The 22,543-nt window shown below is 36.7% G+C and overlaps 1 protein-coding gene across 1 annotated transcript in view; it reads right to left on the bottom strand.

Moving 5' to 3' along the window:
• MYBPC1 (myosin binding protein C1) overlaps positions 1-22,543 on the bottom strand; it is a 90,719-nt gene that overhangs the window by 28,523 nt on the left and 39,653 nt on the right. Inside the window, exons 7-16 of the mRNA XM_055118223.1 lie at positions 22,172-22,223; positions 19,488-19,544; positions 14,535-14,701; positions 11,717-11,849; positions 8,909-9,033; positions 7,499-7,604; positions 6,066-6,232; positions 5,453-5,615; positions 3,908-4,014; positions 3,351-3,484 (exon numbers count right to left, since the gene is read on the bottom strand). Of these exons, the coding sequence (XP_054974198.1) occupies positions 3,351-3,484; positions 3,908-4,014; positions 5,453-5,615; positions 6,066-6,232; positions 7,499-7,604; positions 8,909-9,033; positions 11,717-11,849; positions 14,535-14,701; positions 19,488-19,544; positions 22,172-22,223 (1,211 nt within the window). The remainder of the gene's footprint in view (positions 1-3,350; positions 3,485-3,907; positions 4,015-5,452; positions 5,616-6,065; positions 6,233-7,498; positions 7,605-8,908; positions 9,034-11,716; positions 11,850-14,534; positions 14,702-19,487; positions 19,545-22,171; positions 22,224-22,543) is intronic.

Genomic DNA, 22,543 nt, shown 5'->3' with positions numbered 1-22,543 from the left:
TATGCCTAAAATACATGCACTTGTTTCCATCCTTCACTGTCTCTCACCGATGGTCCCAATTTGACACATAACACGGTGGCCTAAGATCACTCAGTGGTAGATCCGAGATTTTCACTTCTAGGCCATTAACTCCCGAAAGAGAATATTGGAGAACATCTGAGGGCAAATGGTATCATTCTAGAGAAACACTGAATGAAATTATACATACTTACACAAAAATCAGAAAGCAATGGTTTATTCATTTCCTACGATATCTTTAAGTAGAAATAAAAAGATTGAAAGGGGTTGAAGAAGACTGCATGTTAACTGTTCACTCAAGTTGCTGAGTATGGATTTTTCCCTTTCCTCAATAGGGTAGGATGAAAAGATCATCTAAATTCCAGAGTGAAGTTGAGCCTTTATATTATTTTCTTTCTTTTTTTTTTTTGGTCTTTTTGGCCATGCACAGGGGTTGTTCCTGGCTCTGCAATCAGGAATTACTCCTGGCGGTGCTCAGGGGCCCATATGGGATGCTGGGAATCGAACCCGGGTCGGCCACGTGCAAGGCAAACGCCCTACCTGCTGTGCTATTGCTCCAGCCCCTATATTATTTTCATTCTTCCCTCACTACTTCCTCCTCTTTTTCTCCACCTCGCTCCCTCCTCTTTCTCTCTTTTCCACTCTGTGTGCTGCTGCTTTTCTTCTTTTCTTTTTTCTCCTTAAACCAAAATACATGTTACGGCTTTCAGGTTGAGCTACTATATAAAGAGGAAAAACATACCATATCAAGGTAATTTAGAAACCGTATAATTTGCTACTAATGATTGAATTAACTGTATGTATTAAAATGCATTCTGACTGCATTAGGATTCATACAGCTTCAATAACATTAGATGGTGGGAAGAGTAAGAATGCCTTAAGTAGTTTTCATAATCACCATATTTTATAATAGAACAAAACATCCTTCTACTACCCATATTCTAGTTTATTTAATGATTTTGTTGGGGCCCACACCAGGTGGTACTTGACTTGGTGCTTGGGAGTCTCTTTTGGCTGTACTTCTCTAGAATTTTTTTAATCTATGCTTACAAGGGGGCAGTAATTTGTAGTTTCCTCATTTTGGGTTTTTTTTTTAAGGTAATATTGGTTTTCAACAGTGAATTGAACAAAGTTGTTCTCTCTAATTTTCTGGAAGAGTTTGTGTAGAATTAGTACTTTTTTCTTACATGCTCAGCAGAGGTTGTCAATAAAACCACCTGTGCCCGAAATGTTTTATCTGGGAAAGGGTTTTAACTGTTAATTCTGTTTCTATCATAGATAGATATATATATAGCCACTCAGTATTGATTTAATGGCATTTCTCAAATTCAAATATGTGCATGCTCGTAAGTATTTTCTCATTTTCCACTATGGTTTCTTCTTTGTTCCACGTGGTATTTAGACATTTAGTTTCCAATAATATAAAAAATTTCCGACTTTCTCTCTGTTATGAAATTCTAGTAAACCCTATTTTGATGAGAAAGCATACAATAACTTATTTGAATCCTTTTATAGAGATTTATTATTTTTCTTGATAAATTCTCCATATGCACTTAAAGCCCATTCTGCTTTTTTCAATGCAGTGTTCTACAAATTATGAATAAAGATATGTTAATTATATTTTTCAAATTTTCCATACCCTTATTTATGATAAAATTAATAAAATTCTAATTCATATGTTGTGTTTATAATTCTACCATCTCTAAATTAATTATACCATTAAAATTATTTTATTGATGTGCCATAGTTCACATGATATTAAGGCCAGCACTTGACCCCTGTATTGCAAAATCTTTTTTTAAATTTTTTTTGTTTTATAAAGTAGTTCACAATGTTTGATTACATTTAATATTCAAATACCAATCCCACCACCATTACACCTTCCCACCACCATAGTTTAGATGTTTTCATCCTGAACCCCAATCCCTGCCCCAAAGCAGAACCAAAATAATGTATTTTTTATTGTTTGTTATAAAAAACCCCTGAAAATGCTACAAGAAAAGTATCCTTAGAGGAAAGAGTGTGGAGATTGTTGTATTTCACCCAGGGGCCATTAAGCCCTTCTATAAGAGATCAATAACATGTTGTTAAAGGCTGAGCCTTGTGTGCTTTATATATATATATATATATATGTACTTATATATTTATTATATATGTATATTTCCCTCTAAGGTTGGTTGCCTCCTGCTTTGAACCCTATAAAATGTGTGTGGTAATCTTGGAGTATGGGTAGAATGTGTGGTTCGAAGTATCACGTGACCGCGTCCAGGAATAGGTTCACTCGTGGGTATACTTTACCTGAGTGTGTGGAGAGCGGCTGTGGGCATGATGATGGTTGGGTTCTGGAGGTTTTAGGCTGCCAAGGCTGGGCCCCTTAGGCTGGGGAGGGGTCTCACCCACCCCCCTCCAGGGCGCCCCGAGTGAAACAGCCTGGCGGGGGTCCGGTGGCATGGCTAGGGCAAGTGTCATGTTATGCTCCTTTTCGGGAGAGAAGGACGGGCAATCTGTACTATCTTTCTGACCTTTTGTTAATGAGTTTTTTTTATTTCTAGACCTTCACTTAGATATTTTTTAGGATTTCCATCTCTCTGCTTACATTATCCATAAGTTATTGCATATTATGTAGTTTTCATAAAGTATGAGGGTGTTTTTATTTTAGAAGAACTGGGAAGAGATTCAGGAAGTAATAGGACCCTAGAGCACCTCTCCTCCATCTTCACCAAACACACACACTCACCATTTCTACTAATGGTCTATTTAAGGCAATTTCTTTTATCCAGTGTATTTCCCAAACGCACCTGGCTGTGGTGCAGCCAGAAATTGCATCTGGCACTGATGATCTAATAAGTCACCCAGGACAGCTCCTGGCACATATGACTGTACTGAGGGTTGAACTCTTAACCTTATGCTTGCTCTAGACCTCAGGAAGGCGTTTTAAGATGTTACTGAATTCTTCCTGGGGTTCTGGATGTTAAAAAATTATCAATTGTGCTATCCCAAGTAATTTATGGTTCATTTATTTATATAATAATTCACTGTGTACTATTCTTGAATCCCCTGAACATGTTTCAGGAATCCCAGATCTTCACCCACTATACATAGACATGTTTATATCTATACCAGGTGACATAGTAGGTAAATAAGAAATATGAAAAAAGTATGAATGCTTATTCCATGTGCCTGAACTTCAGAATCTTTCTATCTCAAAGGAATTGTATCTGTACTATCTCCCATTGACTTGTCTTCTTTCATCTGACTAACGGAGAGCAGGAAGTAAGTGGACAATGAGGTGGAGGGAGGTATATGTATACATGTATGTGTGTAGAACAAACCTTATCTGCTCGGCTCCAGATGGCTTTGGGAGGTGGTTCTCCAGTGACAGGAATCTCAAGGCGAAGCTTGTTTCCTGCAATTACTGTCACGGTGTTGTCAGCATCGAGACCGTCCAGGATGATCTTAGGAGGATCTGGAATACCCAGCATTGCCTTTGTTATCAGCAAGTTGTGATCATGGGCTTATGAAACTAATGCTTATCTAGAACTCATGTTAACAGTAATTAATAGAAGAGAGGTAAATGAAGTTGGTGCCTGCCACCTTGAAAACCCTCTCTATAACAAATCCTGAAACCCAGTGGTGATGGTTAGTGACTAACGCCATTTCGTCTTTTCTTCCTTCTCCATCTCCCCTTCCCTCTGGAGTTGTTGATGTGTTTAGTTGCGATGACAGTGGGGTGAGGATTGCACATATGCCTGACCATGAGGCTCACACATTTATAGGTATGTAAATATTTTATTTAATGACAGTTTTGAAGAAGTTAACAATAGCATGGCCTACCAAACTAAAATGAACACAAATATTAAAAAAGAATATAAAAAGAATAGCAACTCACCAATAACATGAACTTTGGCAGACAAAGTTTCAGTGTAAGCGTCTGGTGAAAATATATATTCACCTTCATCTTCCATAAGTGCATTGGCTATCACTAATTTGTGAATTCTAAGGAAACAAGAAAAGAATCCATCTATGATTTTGAAAAGATTTTAATTATCTATGACCCCCAAATAAGAGACACACTTGGCCTTTATCTAATTTTTTTAGTGCATGCTGGAGAAACAGTTAGAGAGAGAGAGAGAGAAAGAGAGAGAGGGAGAAATAGAGAAGAAATAGAGAACATGGATGCGAACCTGATTTTATTAATCCACATTAATGATTGGACTGGAGCGATAGTACAATGTCTAGGGAGTGCCTTGCACACAGCTGACCTAGTTCAATTCCTCCGTCCCTCTCAGAGAGCCTGGCAAGCTACCAAGAGTATCCCACCCACATGACAGAGCCTGGCAAGCTACCCGTGGCATATTCGATATGCCAAAAACAGTAACAAGTCTTACAATGGAAACATTACTGTTGTCTGCTTGAGCAAATCAATGAACAGCAGGACAACAGTGACAGTGACAGTGACATTAATAATTTATTTGGTTTACTTAAACTATCTGCAAATATGACCTATGTGCTATGCACAAGAGCCAGTTTTTCCTTTTGTCACCTCCTAACTCAAAGACTAAAACAAAGCATTTCATCTTCTTGGGCCAGGGAGATAAGTTACAGGGCTGAATGCATGTTGGTGGCCTTGTTTGAACAATGGTCCCCAAGCACTGCTGGGAACACCACTCTGAAAAGAGGCCCCCTCTTTTCTGTTCCTCCCAATATATTAAAAAATATTTTTGTTTAGGTGTCACACCCTACAGTGCTCAGAGGCTACTCCTCACTCTGGTCTTGGGAGTCATTCTCAGTGGTATTTAGGGAACCAGATAAGATGCCAAGAATCTAAATAGGGTCAGCTACATACAAGGAAATACCCTTATCTTGATTTTGATTTTATATATTAAACCCCAAAGTAAGTCCTTAACATTCTTGGGGTTCTGAACCAGTAAATATCTGGTGGACACTAGGGGTCCTTTCCATGAAGAAAGGCATTTTTATCACACAGATTGGCTTGTAATTCAAGTGGGTATATGGAGCTACTTTAAACTTATTCATGATAAAAATAAGGTTTCACCGTTCAATGGTTAAAAATCCTTGCCTTAAGTTTTTGTGAGAATCTAGGATTCCAAATTATAGAAAGATCATGTAAAATGTGTTAATTCAGAACAGATAACACATTTCTATCAGCTTTTCAACTGTATCTTTCCTCTCACCTCATGGGGAGATGGAAAGAATCAGTCAAAGGGGTTTGAATAGACAAAGCACCAGAGTGGGAGATGCAGATACACAATCACACTTTGAAGATACAACAGAAAAGTGACATATTCTTGTTCTGTGGAAGCAAATAACCAGAAACAGATTCTGTTCCTATGAGTGCTTACCACATAGGTAGTAAATCAAGTAGAGAAAGGAGGAACCATTTTACATATTACCTATCACCTAACTTGCTTACCTGCCCTTGTGAACAACCTTTACACGTTCACTCTCCTGAACAGGTAGGCCATTTTTAGTCCATTTTCCGGGGATAGTTTCAGAGATTTCACATTTTAAGCAGACTTCTTTTCCAAGATTTACTGTCTGATCAGTTAAAGGCGTCAATATCTTTAGAGGTCTCACTATGAAAATAATAGATGGCTTTCAGTACCACCCCCAAACAGGTTAGGAGGTGTCAGTTCACAATGAGTCTGCTTGCTTACTTTGAAAATGAGAACTTGTTCCAATGCAATTGCTGCTTTAGAGAAACTAGAGCATAACACACACTTACTGCTTAATAACATCTGGTTTCATTCAGGAGAAAGGTTAGGTAAATCCAGAAAACTTTGCCCAGCTGAACTGAGTCAGGGAGGCAGAACTAAGGTAAGGACTTATACACAAAATGTGTGCATATCAATCGGTACAAATGCCCCTTTCAATCTACCAGCTATTCTTGGTTACATAAAAATATTACATAAAAAATTTCTACTACAAGTAGAAATAAAATAGATCAATGCTTTTCTAAAATTGAATGAACAAAAACACCATTACTTATAAGCCAACTTGAAGGCATCCTAGGGAGTTTCACTTACAGTCAACACTGAGTTTAGCAGATGATTGTCCTCCTGTTGTCATTACAGAATATTCTGCTGTGTCAGCCTTTGTGGCTCCTTCAATGACCAAAAAGTGCTTTTTGCCCTCCACTCTAACCTTGTATCTTGATTGTGGACCAGGGAAAATCTCTTCACCATTCTTGAACCTGAGTTTAAAGAAAGAAACAACAAAACAAGATTTGTGGAAGAGCATCTCTAGAAGACCAGGAGTTGGACCATCCTCCTCATTTTCCCCCTTTCCTCTTGTTTTTTTTTTGTTGCTGTATTTCAGTGTCTTGCTGAGATTATTAGCTATTTATGGAATTAAAGTATCACTGCTACTAAATTAGTGGTTTAACAAACATTGCCTGGAGACTATATTGAACTATAACTCCCCTCTTCCAACTGGAGATCTATCGTATCAAGAAGCTAAGACTGGCTATTATCTTTTGGTGAATTCTAGTAAAAATAGTGTTGCATGACAATTTTTTATTGATATAACATTGGTTTGTTGTATAGACTGTGTATGTTTTAAGGACATGGTTTCCTACTTCTTGTATATGTATGTTACCACACCACACTGTGCCTACTAGCCAAGAGCTAATATTCCTCACCATAAACCCTTGGACTCTCTTTCTCTTCAGTCTTCCCCCATCCCTCTTTCCTAACATATGTATGGCAGCGTCCACCCATTTCTTTTTGTTGGCTTTGACTGTTGCCTTGTTTTGAACTTACATTCCACAAACAAATGAGATCACTCAATGTTTGTTTATATCCTTCTAACTTTCTCTTCACAAGAACCTTTCCCCCTTTAAAAACATACAATATTTTAATGATAGCCCCAAATTCTTTTTACCAATTTTTTCTATACAGATTACAAGAAATTTCTCATGTGTAATTTACTGTACTTGTCAACAAAGCATTCCATTTTAAGATTTTGTATTTTATAGTTTTAAATTTTTGGTTATTCACATGGAAACTGGAAAAGAAAAATCACCCAGCACCCTACAAAAAGTAAACCTTTAAAAAATATATAATGAGTGATTCTGCCTAAAATATTTTCCTTGTGTCCTAAAACAATAAAATTAAATTAGGACCTAAATGAAAAAAATAAGTATTTTTTTTACCTAAGTTTCCAATGTGGCATAATGAGAACCACCATAAGCTTTATAGTTAAACAGAACTGGGTAAACTAGAGTTATTGAGGTATTAGTATCTACCTCCCTACTTCTTCACTAATTCAGATTTCTGATATTTTCTAATTTCAGAGGTGTAAAATACCCTCAATATCTTAAGAGAAGTTTATCAATTCTACTAAAAGAAGTTAACAGTGAGATCCTTTTCGTATATACAAAAACCATTTTCTGTTCTCTAAACACTTAATGTATATAGAAAATTGATTATAATTGGCTGACCTCAGGAAAACTATTTACCATTTGACATTGGCATCATCTTCAGATACCTCACATTCTAATTCCACTCTCTCCCCACAGTAAGCATTTAAATCTTCCAGCTGTTTGGTCACCATAATTGGAGGCTCTAATATATAAAAAAAGAAATAATCAGAATGGTAAAATGAGCAAAATCTGCTTCAAAACCCTGGATTTGTACACAGAAGAAAAATCAATGAGAGGAAAGATTATTTTTTATAAAAAACACGTGGCTGATATAAGGGATCGGGAACAGGGGTTATTTGATGCCATTGGGTGGCAAAAATTTAGCAGTTCTGGGTATGTTTTCTAAATGTTCTCATAATACTCCATGTAAGAAAATTACTGTTCTAGAGAGCAAATAAAACAAGTGTCTATTATTCTTTGGCAAACAAGTGGTAGACATTTCTGGTGAAGAAACTGTTGCATGGCAGACCTTGTTTCTAGTTTAGGGGGAATTACAGAAATTACAAGCTGTAATCTAAGGGCCTCATAAAGAAAATAAGGGCACAGCTTCACTGATACCATTCAACATGCTCGGTCTCTGAGCAAATGATGGTCTTGAGCACTCTCGGTACCTGCTGACTAATGAAGTTGGTTTCTAGAGAAACCTATTTGTGGTCCACAGGGTCTGTGAAAGGAGGGTCATCCAAAAGACTTTGTTGGATTCAGAAATTGTAACTACGAAAGTTATATTGCAGAGGCCAGAGAGATAGGACAGTAGGTAAGGTATTCGCCTTTGCACCCACCCGACCTGAGTTTGATCTTTAGCACCTCGTATGGTCCCTCAAGTTTTCGAGGAGTGTTCCCTGAGCACAGAGGCAGAAGTAAGCCCTGAGCACCACTGGGTGTGACACAAAAATAACAACCAAAACAAAACAAAACAAAAAACTCAAAAAATTAGATTGCAAAATCTGCTTGCTTGAGTCTTATCTAAGAGGTATTTTTATTTATAACTTTCCCCTTCTTTTCATCCACTTTTCTGGGTTTAAAAAACTCTAACGAGGGGCTAGAGCAAAAGCACAGTGGGTAGGGCATTTGTCTTGCACTCAGCCAACCCAAGTTTGATTCCCAGCATTCCATATGGTCCCCTGAGCACTGCCAGGGGTAATTCCTGAGTGCATGAGCCAGGAGTAGCCTCTGTACAGTGCTGGGTGTGACCAAAAAAAAGAAAAGCAAAAAAATCCCCCAAAAACAAAAAAACAAACCTCTAAAGATTAGTTAGAATTAATTACAGTGACTGCCTGAGTATGGAGCTTGAAAGGAGGGTTGAGCTAACACCCAGGGTAAACCATCGTAAGGTGCCTGTGCTCAGGGGCTCAAGAGCCCACCTTGTCCCTTTCACTGGGATTCTCTCACCCTGAAGAGAAGGGCAGCGTCCCCTGGTGACTACAGTAAAAGATGTTACCTTACCTCTCACAAAGAGCTCGGTGGAACACTTCTCATCACCCGCTGTCACATAATACTCCGAATCATCTGTCAGCTGACAGTTATTGATAAACATAATTCTTTGGTTTCCTTTATGTTCAAATATGTACCTGTTTCAGAAAGGAACAAGATAAACAGAGTCCATGAACTCGATTTCATTCTTTATTGCACACAAATTTGGCTTAGAGTTTGGTAATGCTTGACTATCAGGATATCACTTCGATCCACCACTTATGTAATATATACTATAGTTTATTCACTTTCAAACAGGAAAACAATGCTTAATTAAATGAGGTAATACATGTGCATATTTATATACACTTAACCATACACTTAATTTCTGCTGGACTGGAGTGATAGCACAATGGGTAGGGTGTTTGCCTTGCACGTGACGACCTGGGTTTGATTCCTCTGTCCCTCTCAGACAGTCCACCAAGCTACCGAGAGTATCCCGTCCACATGGCAGAGCCTGGCAAGCTACCCATGGCGCATTTGATATGCGAAAACCGTAACAAGAAGTCTCACAATAGAGACGTTACTGGTGCCTGCTTGAGCAAATTGATGAACAATGGAACGAGAGTGCTACAGTGCTAATTTCTGTTACTTCCTTTTATTTAAGATCCTTTTCCAAAAGATAAATCGGTTCATACATATTTGCTCTTTAAATATTTAGCTAATTGCTGGAAATAGGGTTGACTGAAGTATAAATGTTTAAAATTTTATACACTTAAAACAATGTCCCATTTATGTATTTTATAGGTGGAGAGAAACTTGATCTTATTCATTGATTCCACTCCTTGCCTGGTTCAGATTTTGTTGGATGGAGAAATGATTATGCGATTTAAGCAGTAATGTCAACTTAATTACTAACACAGGCATTAATTCTACAGAATATAATATTCTTAAAAATGGGTTTAATAGCTGGCATTTTCATATTATAATTTCCATCCACCAAGAAAGAAGTATGCACTTGAAAATATAAAACTAAATGCCAAGATCACACAATTAAGTATCTGTTGCCTGGATTATGAATGGGTCAATATACTAAGGTGTACTAGCAGACTAGAGAAGTAACTTCCTATATGGAAAATCCTCAAATGAAAGATTTTAAGAACAAGACAATAAACAACATTTTCTACAGAATCAAATAAAATTATTATTTTATATATTTAGATTTTTTTTGTAAGATTTTTTTCAACCAGAAGTAAACATCACAAATACACTCTATGGGTCTTATCAGAGTAAGAAATCAGAAATCATCTTGTTGAATTGCAGAAGTGACATATTTTCAGATTAAAGCCTTTTATAAATATGTGGTGGCTCCTGGCAACTTAAAAAAGTAGATTAGACCTTATTTTGGATGTTTCCATCCTGAACCCCAATCCCTGCCCCAAGCAGAACTGAAATAACTTATTTTGCATTGTTTTTTATGAATAAACCGCAGAAAATGTTCCAAAACTTTCCTTAGAAGAGAGTGTGTGAAGATGAAGATTGTTGTATTTCACCCAGGGGCCACTAAGCCCTTCAACAAGAGATTACTTAATGTGTTGTTAAGGGTTGAGTCTTGTGTGCATATATAATATATATGTATGTATATATTAGGTTATACATATCTGTAAAAACATTTCTCTGTAAGACTGGTTACCTTCTACATCAAATGTGGTGTGCTACTCTTGGAGTATGAGTGGTGTGAGGTATGAGATGTTGCTCAGTCCAGGGATAGGTTTACTCATGGGGGAGGCTCGGCCCTAGCATGTGGAGAGTGGTAGTGAGCATGGAGGCAGTTGAGTTCTGCAGGTTTTCGGCTGCTGGGGCTGGGTCCCTTGGTGGGAAGGTATAATGGTGGTGGGATTGGTGTTCGAATATTAAATGTAATCAAATATTGTGAACTACTTTATAAAAATAAAATTAAATTAAACATTTTTAAATTAATAGTAAAAATAATTTTTTAAAAAAATTAGACCTGAGACAATGGTGAAGGGAAGTGGAAGACATGATACTTGAATATTATATGCATGAAACCCTATTATTGACAGGATAGTACTATAGTACATCAAGGTGCTTTAAGTTTTAAAACTATAAATAAAAATTTTACATATACTGGGACTGAAAATCTCTCAGACTGAGAAGGATCTCTGTAAAATAGTTCCACAACAAAGAGATACCATCACTCATCAGGGGTTCTGCTGTCTCTTTCATCTGGGAGAAGGTTAAGAAATATTAAAACACAGGCATTTTAGATGCCTTTGAGGAAAAATAGAAAGTTACCCAGTTAGAAGGGATGGTTTCAGTTAGTATAACAAAAAAAATCTAAAATTTAAATTTTTTGTTTTTAAAAATTGGAAGAATAGGAATTAGGAATTAAACACAAACTAGGAATCACTTAAACTCATCTGTATGGACTTAAAACAAGTTTTTATTTATAGCACAATAGTCTTTTGTTTGTTTTTGACTTTTTTGGGACCATATCCAGTGATGCTCAAGAGTTATTTTTGACTCTGTGCTCAGAATTATTCCTGGTGGTGCTCAGGGAAACTTATCAGGTGCCAGTGATCGACCCAGATTGGCTGCATGCAAGGCAAATGCCCTTTGGGCTGTACTATCATTCTGGCCCCTACAACACAATAATCAATGGTTTCAACATACATAAAAATTGGCTTCAAGTTTTGATTTCCCACCATATATTTTTTTGCCTTACAAAAGTACTATTATGAAATGTTTTTTATTCCCAGGTAACTAAATCAAAGTACTAGTTATTTATATGTACACTGATTATTTATGAAAGCTACTTACTTTGTACTGGGTCGAATTTCTTGGCCATTTTTAAACCATTTCACCTCCAGCTTTGGATCTTCCAGTTCCACAACAAACCTAACTTTGCCTCCTTTGTCAATCTGGTACGCAGGATCAAGGATTTTTGAAAAAGCTGGTTGAGAGAAGATGTGAAACTACATTAGTATGTATGTAGTTCATATGTACAGATGTAATAAACTTAAATATATATAAGAACCCAAACAAAAATAAGTAATTGAGAGGCAGAAAAAAAACTACGAATCTTTCAGTTATCTTTTATATATTAGAATACATTGACTAGGATCAAATGGATTCTGTTAATTCTGTTAAATAATGAGATGGCTTAAAATGTTAAGAAAAGCATTGTAAGGGCTGGAATAATAGGACACCAGGTAGCGGCTGACTCGGGTTCAATTTTCAGCATCCCATATAGTCCCCCGAGCGCCGCCAGGAGTAATTCCTGCGTGGAGAGCCAGGAGTAACCCCTGAGCATAGCCAGGTATGACCCCCCCCAAAAAAAAGAAAAGAAAAAAGAAAAGCATTGGATCCATTTGGGAAGAAGTGTAAGAAAATAATTATTGAAGATGCTTTTTAAATGATTGCCCTATTTCTTTATACAAATAAACTTGAACTTGAAAACCATAGCATGAAAACCACAGTACCACTAGCATGGGTACTCACAATATCACTGGCATTTCTGAGTCTTTTCTATATGAGGGTGTTTTAAAATCATAGAATTCATGAGATGATCCAATATTTTTTGGTTGTTTTTGGGACTACACCTGGCAATGCTCAGAAGTTACTCCTGGCTCTGCACTCAGGAATCACTCCCAGTGGTGCTCAGGGAACCATATGAGATGCTGGGGATCGAACCTGGGTCATTGCTTGCAAGGCAAGTGGCCAACTTGCTGTACTATCACTCCAGCCAGACTCAATAATACTTAAGATTAAATGAGATGTCTTTGATTAATTGAAGTAACGGGCTTATCAAGTTTCTGTGCTGTTGAAATTTATAAATAGTGGCATAGTTTAAAAAACATTATATATAATGTATATATGTATTCAAGATTCCAAAATATTTAAGATAACACAAGCTTTCTATTATTGTCATAAGATCCTAAACAGATGCACTGTTTTCTTAAAATTTCCCCTATTGTCTTCCTAATTGTAAAGACAATAATTCTCATTTAGTTTGGAAAATACATATTAGTGTAAAATAACTCAAGAAGTTCTCATGGTTGTATTTCCATCACATTTAATATTGCTTTAAAAAGCTCATCTCATATTTGAAACATGAACACTTACTCAGAAAGATGATCTGTTACACATCTCCAAAAATAAATTTAGAGCTAAATGGAAAAATAAGACAGCCGAATATGAGGGGAAAGGCAATGCCAGCCAGGCCTGCACCTCAGCGGGGTGTCTCTGTACCCCAGACAGTTCTCAAAATTAAAACCCCAGAAATTCTAAGAGTGGGGAAATGACTGAATCATGTCAACCAATCAACCAATCAAATGAGCAAAAACACTTCCGTAGTTCCTTACTCAGTTTACAGGGAGGTTTAGAAATAAAAACCAGATTTGTAGAAAGCAGTGATGAGGTTCTTTAAATTCTATCTGAATAGTCTCTGAAACTGCTCACAATGGTCAGTATAGGAAACTCGGGTGAGCAAATGATCGGTTTAAGCTGTCTTGTGTCAAGTTTTACCGTGTCAATATTTTTTTTATAAAAAGGTATATTTTATAATCTAGACTGTGAACGGAGCTAAAATATCAGAAATCCAAAATGAAGAGCTCATAGAGTCTTCATTCTCAGCAATGAAAAGAAATTATTAAATGATGCCTTTTCAGCAGGCCTGATTGTTGGGGGGAAATTCCAAACAATAATAGTGAGTTCTCTATTGAAATATTGAATGTATCCAAAGTATAGAGAGAATAAAGTGAAGATTATTAGCTACTTAGGTGGGGGGGGTGGGAGGGGGGTATATTGGGGTTCTCGGTGGTGGAACATGTGCACTGGTGAAGGGATGGAGGTTTAATCGATATATGACTGAGACTTAAACCTGAAAGTTTTGTATTTTTTTTTCACGGTGATTCAATAAAATAAAAACTTAAAAAAAATTAAAAAGGTATTTTAAACCACAATAAGTGGTGTGTATTTCACCCAGGAAGCCACAGTAGAGGTTTTACCTAATACTTCTTTGACAGATGCTTTAGAGTGTGGGGCATCTTCCACGTTCCATCAAACGTAAAGGGGTGGGGGGAACCTGATAGTAGGACAAAGAAACATCTCCAGGCAATGGAAATCTCCTTCCAGGTTGAGATGGAAGGGTGGCTTGAAGGGGTGGGAGGGAAACTGGGGACACTGATGATGGCAAATTACACTGGTGAAAGGATGGATGTTGTAACATTGTATGGCTGAAACACAATCATGAACAATTCTGTAATGCACTATCTCACGGTGACACAATAAATAAATAAATAAATAAATAAATAAATAAATTGAGGGATAAGTCGAGGCCAGGGAAATTCCCAAAATTCCCAGTGCCGGCGAGAGCATGTATTTAATGTGGCATCTCTAGAGGGCAATGTAAAGTTTCCGAATCCTCCAACAACTGGATGGGGAGATGCAAGACAGAGAAAAAGAAAAAGACAAAAAACACAAAAAACCCTAAGCAGTAGACAGTGACAAAACCCTGACTAGAAACCAAAAGTGAGCAATAGAAAGCCTCCTTTCTGCGCCCAGACCGGGTGGAAGCTCCGCAGGTTTCCGGGCGGTCACAGGTCCCTCCCGTGGCCACGCCCCCGACTTGACTCACCTGCGCTCTTCTTTTCCACCCTGCGCATGCGCTTGAGCCGCTTGAGCATCCCGCGCAGGTCGGTGATGCCGTACTGGAAGGCGATCTTCTCGTACTCGTTGGGGTTGGCATTTTTCAGCAGCTCCCACACGTCTATCTCGGGTTCCTCCTCCTGCTGCTTCACCTCCCTAGCCGGGGAGAACCATGATCGAGTTTAATAGCTGCGCTAACCCTGAAGGAGCCGTGATGGCCAGAGCTAGGTCAGTACTCATTGATTTTTTGGGTGCAGAGTCAATGACTGTCTTGCAAACGTTTTAAGTGCTTCAAGCTGGGGGCAAAATCTACCACGTTGCTTGAAATCTCGGGGAAATGTGCAGCTAGTTACACGTCAGATGCGTGCGCTTACTAGAAACATTTTCCGTTTGCCGAGTTAAATGCGCTTTATTTGACGCTTTATTTAACAGGGGAGAGATGAACAAGGAAGACTCTGAAGGTCCATGTCCCGCCCTGATTTATTTCCAACTTGAACGCTACTTAGAAGGTGGGATTTTCAAGGACTTCCGAACAATTCGTTTAGGTGAAGTCGTTTCTGGAAAAATGAACTCAGAAATAAAAGATTGTAAAAGCTGACCTAGCAGAAGAAAAAAAAATCTCTATCGACCTTAATTGGTGCACGACCGTGGCTCTATGCGGTGACAGTATAAATATAGCATCTCAAACCCTTAAATTTTGCAAATACAAAGTAGTATGTATATCTGCCACAGTAGTATGTATATTACCAATTTTTGCTGTTTTTATTTAAAAAAAAACCATTTGAAATGGTCATGAAGAGCCTTTTGTTTTCGTTTTTCTTATAATTTTGGGGTTACAAATTCTTTCTAAAAGAATCCCCCCCGAAATTGACAGGCAAAAAGGAGTTCAAAAACTTTTCTCATATTTCACTGTAAAATATTATCTTAACTCTACTAAAAGTTATTGTCTTAACTCTTTTGGAACTTGAGTATAGAGTATAAACCTAACATTTTAAAAGTAAACTGTAAATTAAATGTGTTAGGAATCCACAAGAGAAGGCAATTTTTTGTTACTGAACGTTGTGACACAAAACTTTTATCACTGACTAAAGAAATCGAACATTTAAGAATATACGTGGATGAAAATAGGATTTTAAGTACACTTGTTTGCTCTTATTTTGAAACAACCTCAGGAGTAAACACTCTTGAGATGCTTAGTGTAAATGCAAATTATAATTTAAATTAAATCCCTTCACTGCTTAAATAGCCCTGATTTTATTTGTGCTTAGTTGACTATATAGGATCAATTAAAAGATGTTCATGACTACTTACTGTGGATAATGCTGGTTTGTGTCTGATTTTTCAGGAAAATTGGTCAACACGTTTTATGTATCAGTGTGGAAATAGAATTCATACTATGTGTTAAGTCATGATGTGTTACATATGTCTGCCTTGTCACATTAATTTTATCTGTTTCAAAGTTCTTGAGGAAACACTAGATCACAATAATAGGGAGGGGAGAACATAAATATTAACACAGTTTGGGGAATGTTAGTTGGGTAAGATGAGTAACTTCTGAATGTCAAATCGTCATTGTCCTATACATCTGTTTGTTCACTGGAGATGGGTAGTGAATGCAATGGAGGATGGTGATGAGGCAAGTCAGAAAAATGGAAGGAAATGAGAGGCCATTGGTCCAGCTTTAAGTAACCATGGTGGAAAGGACTAACGATGCTGTTAGGAAAATGTGCCTCTCACAACTCAAGGCACAAGTATTATACTCATCCCACTGAAATGAAAACTTTTTTTGAAAACTTTACAAAGTTATGCTGAAATCGAAATGCCAGTAATAATGTGTCCTCTCAGCAAAATATGTGGTCTAAATGTCAGGTACAGTTTTAAAATCTTTATGGGAGTGCTTGCTAAACTGCACTTCAAATGTGCATGTATGTACATGTATATACATTTGTGAGCATTTCCTCATTTACTGTATTTATCTCTATTTTGTCATATCACAACCTAAATATAGTCCCCAAACTGTAAAAGTATACCATACTAGATGGTATATAATTTGTATTCAACTAAGAATTAACATGCAGACGCATTTTAGGTCTGATGCTAGGCACAAGTCAAACACTGAGATATATCAAGATCATGAGGTGAACAGGATGGGAGAGAAGCCAATAATAAAGATCATCACTTTCAGTGTGATTTCTCAAGTCAGCTCTGATAGTAGAGTCATGAAACCAATCATTCTTGCCACTGGGTATTCATTATAAGATCAGAATATAGCTTATTCTCCCACATCCGTAATCTCATCAAACATTTTTATAAGAATGCCAATGACCTCTTATTTGTTCCTTTTCCCTGGATTACATAATCTTAAGTCAAAGTATTCACCCTTTTTTATTGTGATTTGATGTCAGGGCCTTCTACCTCAACACATCTAGAACATATCTTTACTTACCACAGTGGCTGCACAAGCGCTGTCTGCAAGGCAAAGTCACAGTGGAGAGAAAAATTCTGAATTTTTATAAGCAGCATTGATTCTTTTCTAAGCATTGGAAGGGACTTATATGACACGCATAGTAATTTTATCTACATCAAAAATTCCTACAACTTGATCATAGAATGATATAAACCAGTTGTAGAAATTTTATGTAGAATAAAACTTTAAGTACATATGTAGGTCAAAGTCCTATAATAAGAAGCAGACTAAAGGATTTACTATGGTTTAGTTAATGTTCATCGGAAATGATTTGACTCTGTCCAAAGCAGGTAGCTCTTTGGTTGTATAGTGATGTTGGTCAAAATATTTATTCTGATAGAGATTTTGCCACACATTCTTGAACACATGGTAAACATGCATCATTACCATGATGAAAACACATGCAACTCACAAATTAGTAGAAAAAAGCAATAATTTCCAAAGTTACATTGGTGGATTAGTATAGACTAAGTCAATATAGTCTTAGGTTAAAAACAACCCTAATTATGAATCCAAATCATAGAGGAGGTAAAGAAAATGAGAACTGAAGATATACTTGCACCTTGTCATTTTAAAATAATTTTTTAGCCAGTTTGACCATCAATTGGATGATTTTATTTACTCTGCAAACTACTGATACAACTAATTTGTTCTTTTGGGTTTTGTTTTTTGTTTGGGGAGTACATGATTGTGCTCAGTGCTTACTTCTCACCTGGTAGACTGGTACCATATGTGGCTGTACCACCAACCACTGACAATTTCTTCTTTTTTCTACCCCTCTTTTCTTTTTCCTTTTACACAGAAGCATGGTGTGTAATAATTTATTACTTTTTATTGATGTGTGTGCACTTTGTCTCTTTGAAAATGTCATCTTTCCTTGGGGGAAGTTAGTATTAATTTGATACCTACTTAGTTTTCAAGGACTGGAACAATAGCACAGCGGGTAGGGCATTTGCCTTGCATGTGGCCAACCCGGGTTTGTTCCTCAGTCCCTCTCGGAGAGCCCAGCAAGCTACCGAGAGTATCCCGTCCACATGGGAGAGCCTGACAAGCTACCCGTGGTATATTTGATATGCCAAAAACAGTAACAAGTCTCACAATGTAGACGTTACTGGTGCCCACTCGAATAAATCTATGAACAATGGGATGAGAGCATTACTCAGTTTTCACAGTAATTCTAAAGAAACATTTATTCTCCACATGTATAGATAAGAAGCCGGGGCTGGAGTGATAGCACAGCGGGTAGGGCGTTTGCCTTGCACGAGGCCAACCCGGGTTCGAATCTCAGCATCCCATATGGTTCCCCGAGCACCGCCAGGGGTAATTCCTGAGTGCATGAGCCAGGAATGACCCCTGTGCATTGCCGGGTGTGACCCAAAAAGCAAAAAAAAGAAGCTTAGTCGCAGAAGGATATATAATTCGACCCAAGTCTACGTTTTATTACTGTCTTTTCCCACCCATATACATGTGGCCCTCATGAAGTGAACGTACTGTGTTTCTTTTTCGCCCATCATCCAGTGTTATATGATAAAAATTGATGTCAAGATTATAGATCTTCAGAATTGTAATTTTATTCTATTTATTTATAAATTTTCTACATAACATAATGCTAGCAAAGGTCAATTTTTTGTTGCTTCTGCACTTTAGCAAATATTAAGATCTATATATTTTATATGTAATATATGTGTTTGATTATATATGTGCAAATTTATAAACAAAAACTGTAAGATGTTTATACATTAAATAGCTATAATAAAATTTATGAAAGAAAAAATCAAGAGATTGTGAATTATAATCTAATATTTATTTCTGTTTCACTACTATATATGATATATATCACTTTCAAAATCCTCATTTTTTGACATATGAAACATCTCTGAAATAAGAGTATCTCTTATAATTAACAGTGTGCCATAATAAAATATTTAGAACAAATTTTATTACTAAGTAATTTATAAAAATACAGGTATACCTTAAAATGAAGTGTCTTAGATTTGATAAAATATAGCAAATCATCATGCTATGTTAAAGTATGATTCATTCTAAGTATATTTGCATATCCTCAGAAATTTATTCCAGTATTGTGAAGTTATTTTGTGGTCAAATATCAAAGGCAGAAAGGATCCTTTATTTATTCCATCATCATAGGGAGCATGATTGAAATGCAAAATATTAGAGATTTCTAGATATTTAAGTCTTCTGTCTCAGTTTTCGTCTCCTCATCCCCAAACTAAGAATATAGATGAATACTTATAAAACATTTAAGAACAGTTTGAACGCAGCAGCTAAAATCTTTTAACAGATTAGTATGCAGTTGTTTCACTGTCTCTCTCTTTTAGTTGACTTGGTTATGTTCTATTAGCAAAACACATTTCAGGAGATAAAAATTCTTCAAAAGCATCCACTTAAACTTGACTTTTCTGAATGGGTATCTAAAAGATTTCCAGTCACAGCGCCTCACGCTTAGGTTCTCACCTACGTTTCAGGAGACCACTAAAGTCAAGTTCTCCTGCATCCTCTTGACCTTCTCCACTGTCGTTAACAAAAGAAAAGCAAATCTGGGTTTAATGGCAAGGCACAAACAATCATTCCCCCAAAACACTCTACATTTAACGTATATGCAATTTTCTACTACCACACAAGTTGTGGACTAAATCAACACAAACTATTTCTTTTCACACAAGTGACATTTTTCAGTGTTTGCAGTATGACTTGTGGAAAAGTAAACATGAGCTTGTGTTACTCTACCATTTCAGAATACACATTTCTTGTAGATTGCATATATTATAAAGCTGCTTGGATTTGTGTTAAAAATGAAATAACACAAATTCTCTTAAGCCAAGCAACACAAAGTACTTTGTTTTTGCAAATTGGGTACTATAAAAACATACCTGTGTAAAAAGCAAAGGACTTTTGCTGATCTCTGTACACGTACAACAGAGATTGGCTTGGAGGATGAAGTGTACCAATGTCAACCATATAAGAACAAAGCTTATATTCAAAGGTAACCTCTTTGTGTCCATCAATAGATGAATCAGACCATGTGATACCAACATAACATAAAACAGCTGGTGCAGAACTTTTAGAAGATGCATTCCTTTCTATTTTAAAGGAAAATAATTATAACTTTTAACTTTTTGGTTAATAATACCTATTCCATTTTTGTGTGTCTTTGAATTATTGATGAGGCTTTGACTGTGAGTTTTCAACAGGGCCTTCCTATAGAGAAATGCATCTTAAATCAGCCATGCAACCACCTTCGTGATTTCATATAAACTCTAAATTAAAGCTAGGAAACTGGCATTGAAATGGCACTACACACTTACTTACATGTTTTATTTTTAAATGAAGATTGTGTTTCCTGCTCTTTACAAATGTTAGTTATGGTTTCTAAGAAAAGAGTCTGTGGGTTTAAAAACAGTGTGCAGAACATGTAAGTTATAAGAATTGAAATAAAATGTTGTGTTTTTAATGTTTCTTCTCTAGCAGATCTTTGAAGAAGACCTTTGGAGTACACACATTTCTATTCTTTTAAAGCCCAGGATTACTAATCCCCGTCTTCCTCTTTTTCTTTCTTTCTTTCTTTCTTTCTTTCTTTCTTTCTTTCTTTCTTTCTTTCTTTCTTTCTTTCTTTCTTTCTTTCTTTCTTTCTTTCTTTCTTTCTTTCTTTCTTTCTTTCTTTCTTTCTTTCTTTCTTTCCTTCTTTTTCTTTGATTTGTTTTGTTTTGATGCCATGCCCAGCAATACTCAGGGGTTACTCCTGGCTCTGCCCTCAGGAGTCTCCTACCTGCTATATTATTGCTCCAGTTCCCAATCTCCCTCTCTTAAGATACACTTGAACATCATAAAAGCGTCATTTTAAACCTATACCTTTGAGGGCTGGAGCAATAGGACAGCAGGTAGGACATTTGCCTTGTACATGGCAGACTTGGGTTCAATCCTTGGCATCCCCATATGGTCCCCCGAGCACTTCCAGGAGTGATTCCTGAGTGCAGAGCCAGGAGTAAATCCTGAGCAATGTCAGGTGTGACTCAAGAAGCCATAAATAAATAAATAAATAAATAAATAAATAATCTATGCCTTTGCTGAACAGTGGCTAAAGGGAAGGTGGAAGGAATGGGAAAGTTAGGACTTCTTAAATATAGTAATTCACAGATCAGTAACAGCAAATATATTTATGCATATATTTATTGGGATTGTGCTTTTAAAATAGTTTTTATTGAATTAAATAATTTTGATTTTAGAAGAATTAAATAAATCATGAATTCTCATTAACATATCTATATTATAGAAGAATTAAATACAGACTAAAATAATAGTGGAGGGGCTGTTTATCAGAGATTTAATAATTTTTTCATATTTTTTTTGACTGCCTGATTTTTCAGTCTTGGAAGTTAACAGATAGATATCATATTCCCTTTCTACAATATTCTTTATTCCAGCAAACTCAGTGATCTTACATTTAAGATAATTCAGTGTTTAAATACTGCTACTTTTAGTAAGCAGCTACTTTATTGTGGCTTCCTGGGTACATGATTTAATAGTTCCATAAGCAAATTCTTAGTTGAAAGCACTAAGAGCTTTTTGACATTACATAACAGAGGCTCTATGTATCTTTGTATGTCTTTTTCCCTGACTGATGGAAATAATGCAATTAAAGAAGTAACTTAACAATGAATTGAAAGCATGTCTTTAAAAGCATCTATAAAACCTGCAAGAGGGGTTGGAGCAATATCACAGAGGGTAGGGCATTTGCCTTGGATGAGGCTGACCTGAGTTCAATTCCCAGCATCCCATATGGTCTCCTGAGCACTGCCAGGAATGATTCCTGAATGCAAAGTCAAGAGTAACCCCTGAGCCTCACTGGGTGTGACCCAAAAAGCAAAATAAATAAATAAATAAATAAATAAATAAATAAAAACTACAAGCATGAGAGTTCGTTTATAACAAAAATATTCTAAACAATGACAAATAAATATATTTTACTCAACATGAAATCCATGGCCTTTCTAGAACATTAATTGTTGAGTACATATTATGTATCACCATAGTAAAGAATTGTTCTTGGGAATGTGCAATGTGAAGGAAGAAAAGTGAGTTTTCAAAACCCTCCCCTTCCCTATTATTCCAAAGCTACCTAGATTCCCCTTTTAAGTTACCTTCTCTTGAAAGCAGATCTGATGTCAATGTTTGGTGTAGTTCCAGTAGGTTCTTGGCAAGTGGAAAAAATGACAAAATAAATATTAATTAAGAAGTCAGGCTTGGGGCTGGAGAGATAAAACAGCAGGTAAGGTGCTTGACTTGGATGCAGCTGATGTGGGTTCAATCCCTGGTATCACATATGGTCTCCCAAAAGCACTAGCAGGAGTGATCTCTGAGTGAAGAGCCAGGAGTAACCCCTGAGCATAGCCAGGATAGCCAGGTATGGGCCAAAAATAAGCAAGAGAGAGACAGAGAGAGAGAGAAGAGAGAGAGAGAAGGGGGAGGGAGAGAGGGAAAGAGGAAGAGAGGGAAAGAGAGAGAGAGGGAGA

This window comes from Sorex araneus, chromosome 10, assembly GCF_027595985.1.
Source record: "Sorex araneus isolate mSorAra2 chromosome 10, mSorAra2.pri, whole genome shotgun sequence".
NCBI classification, from domain to species: domain Eukaryota; kingdom Metazoa; phylum Chordata; class Mammalia; order Eulipotyphla; family Soricidae; genus Sorex; species Sorex araneus.
Note: the sequence above shows the minus strand (reverse complement) of the source record. Positions and strands in the feature narration are given on the sequence as shown.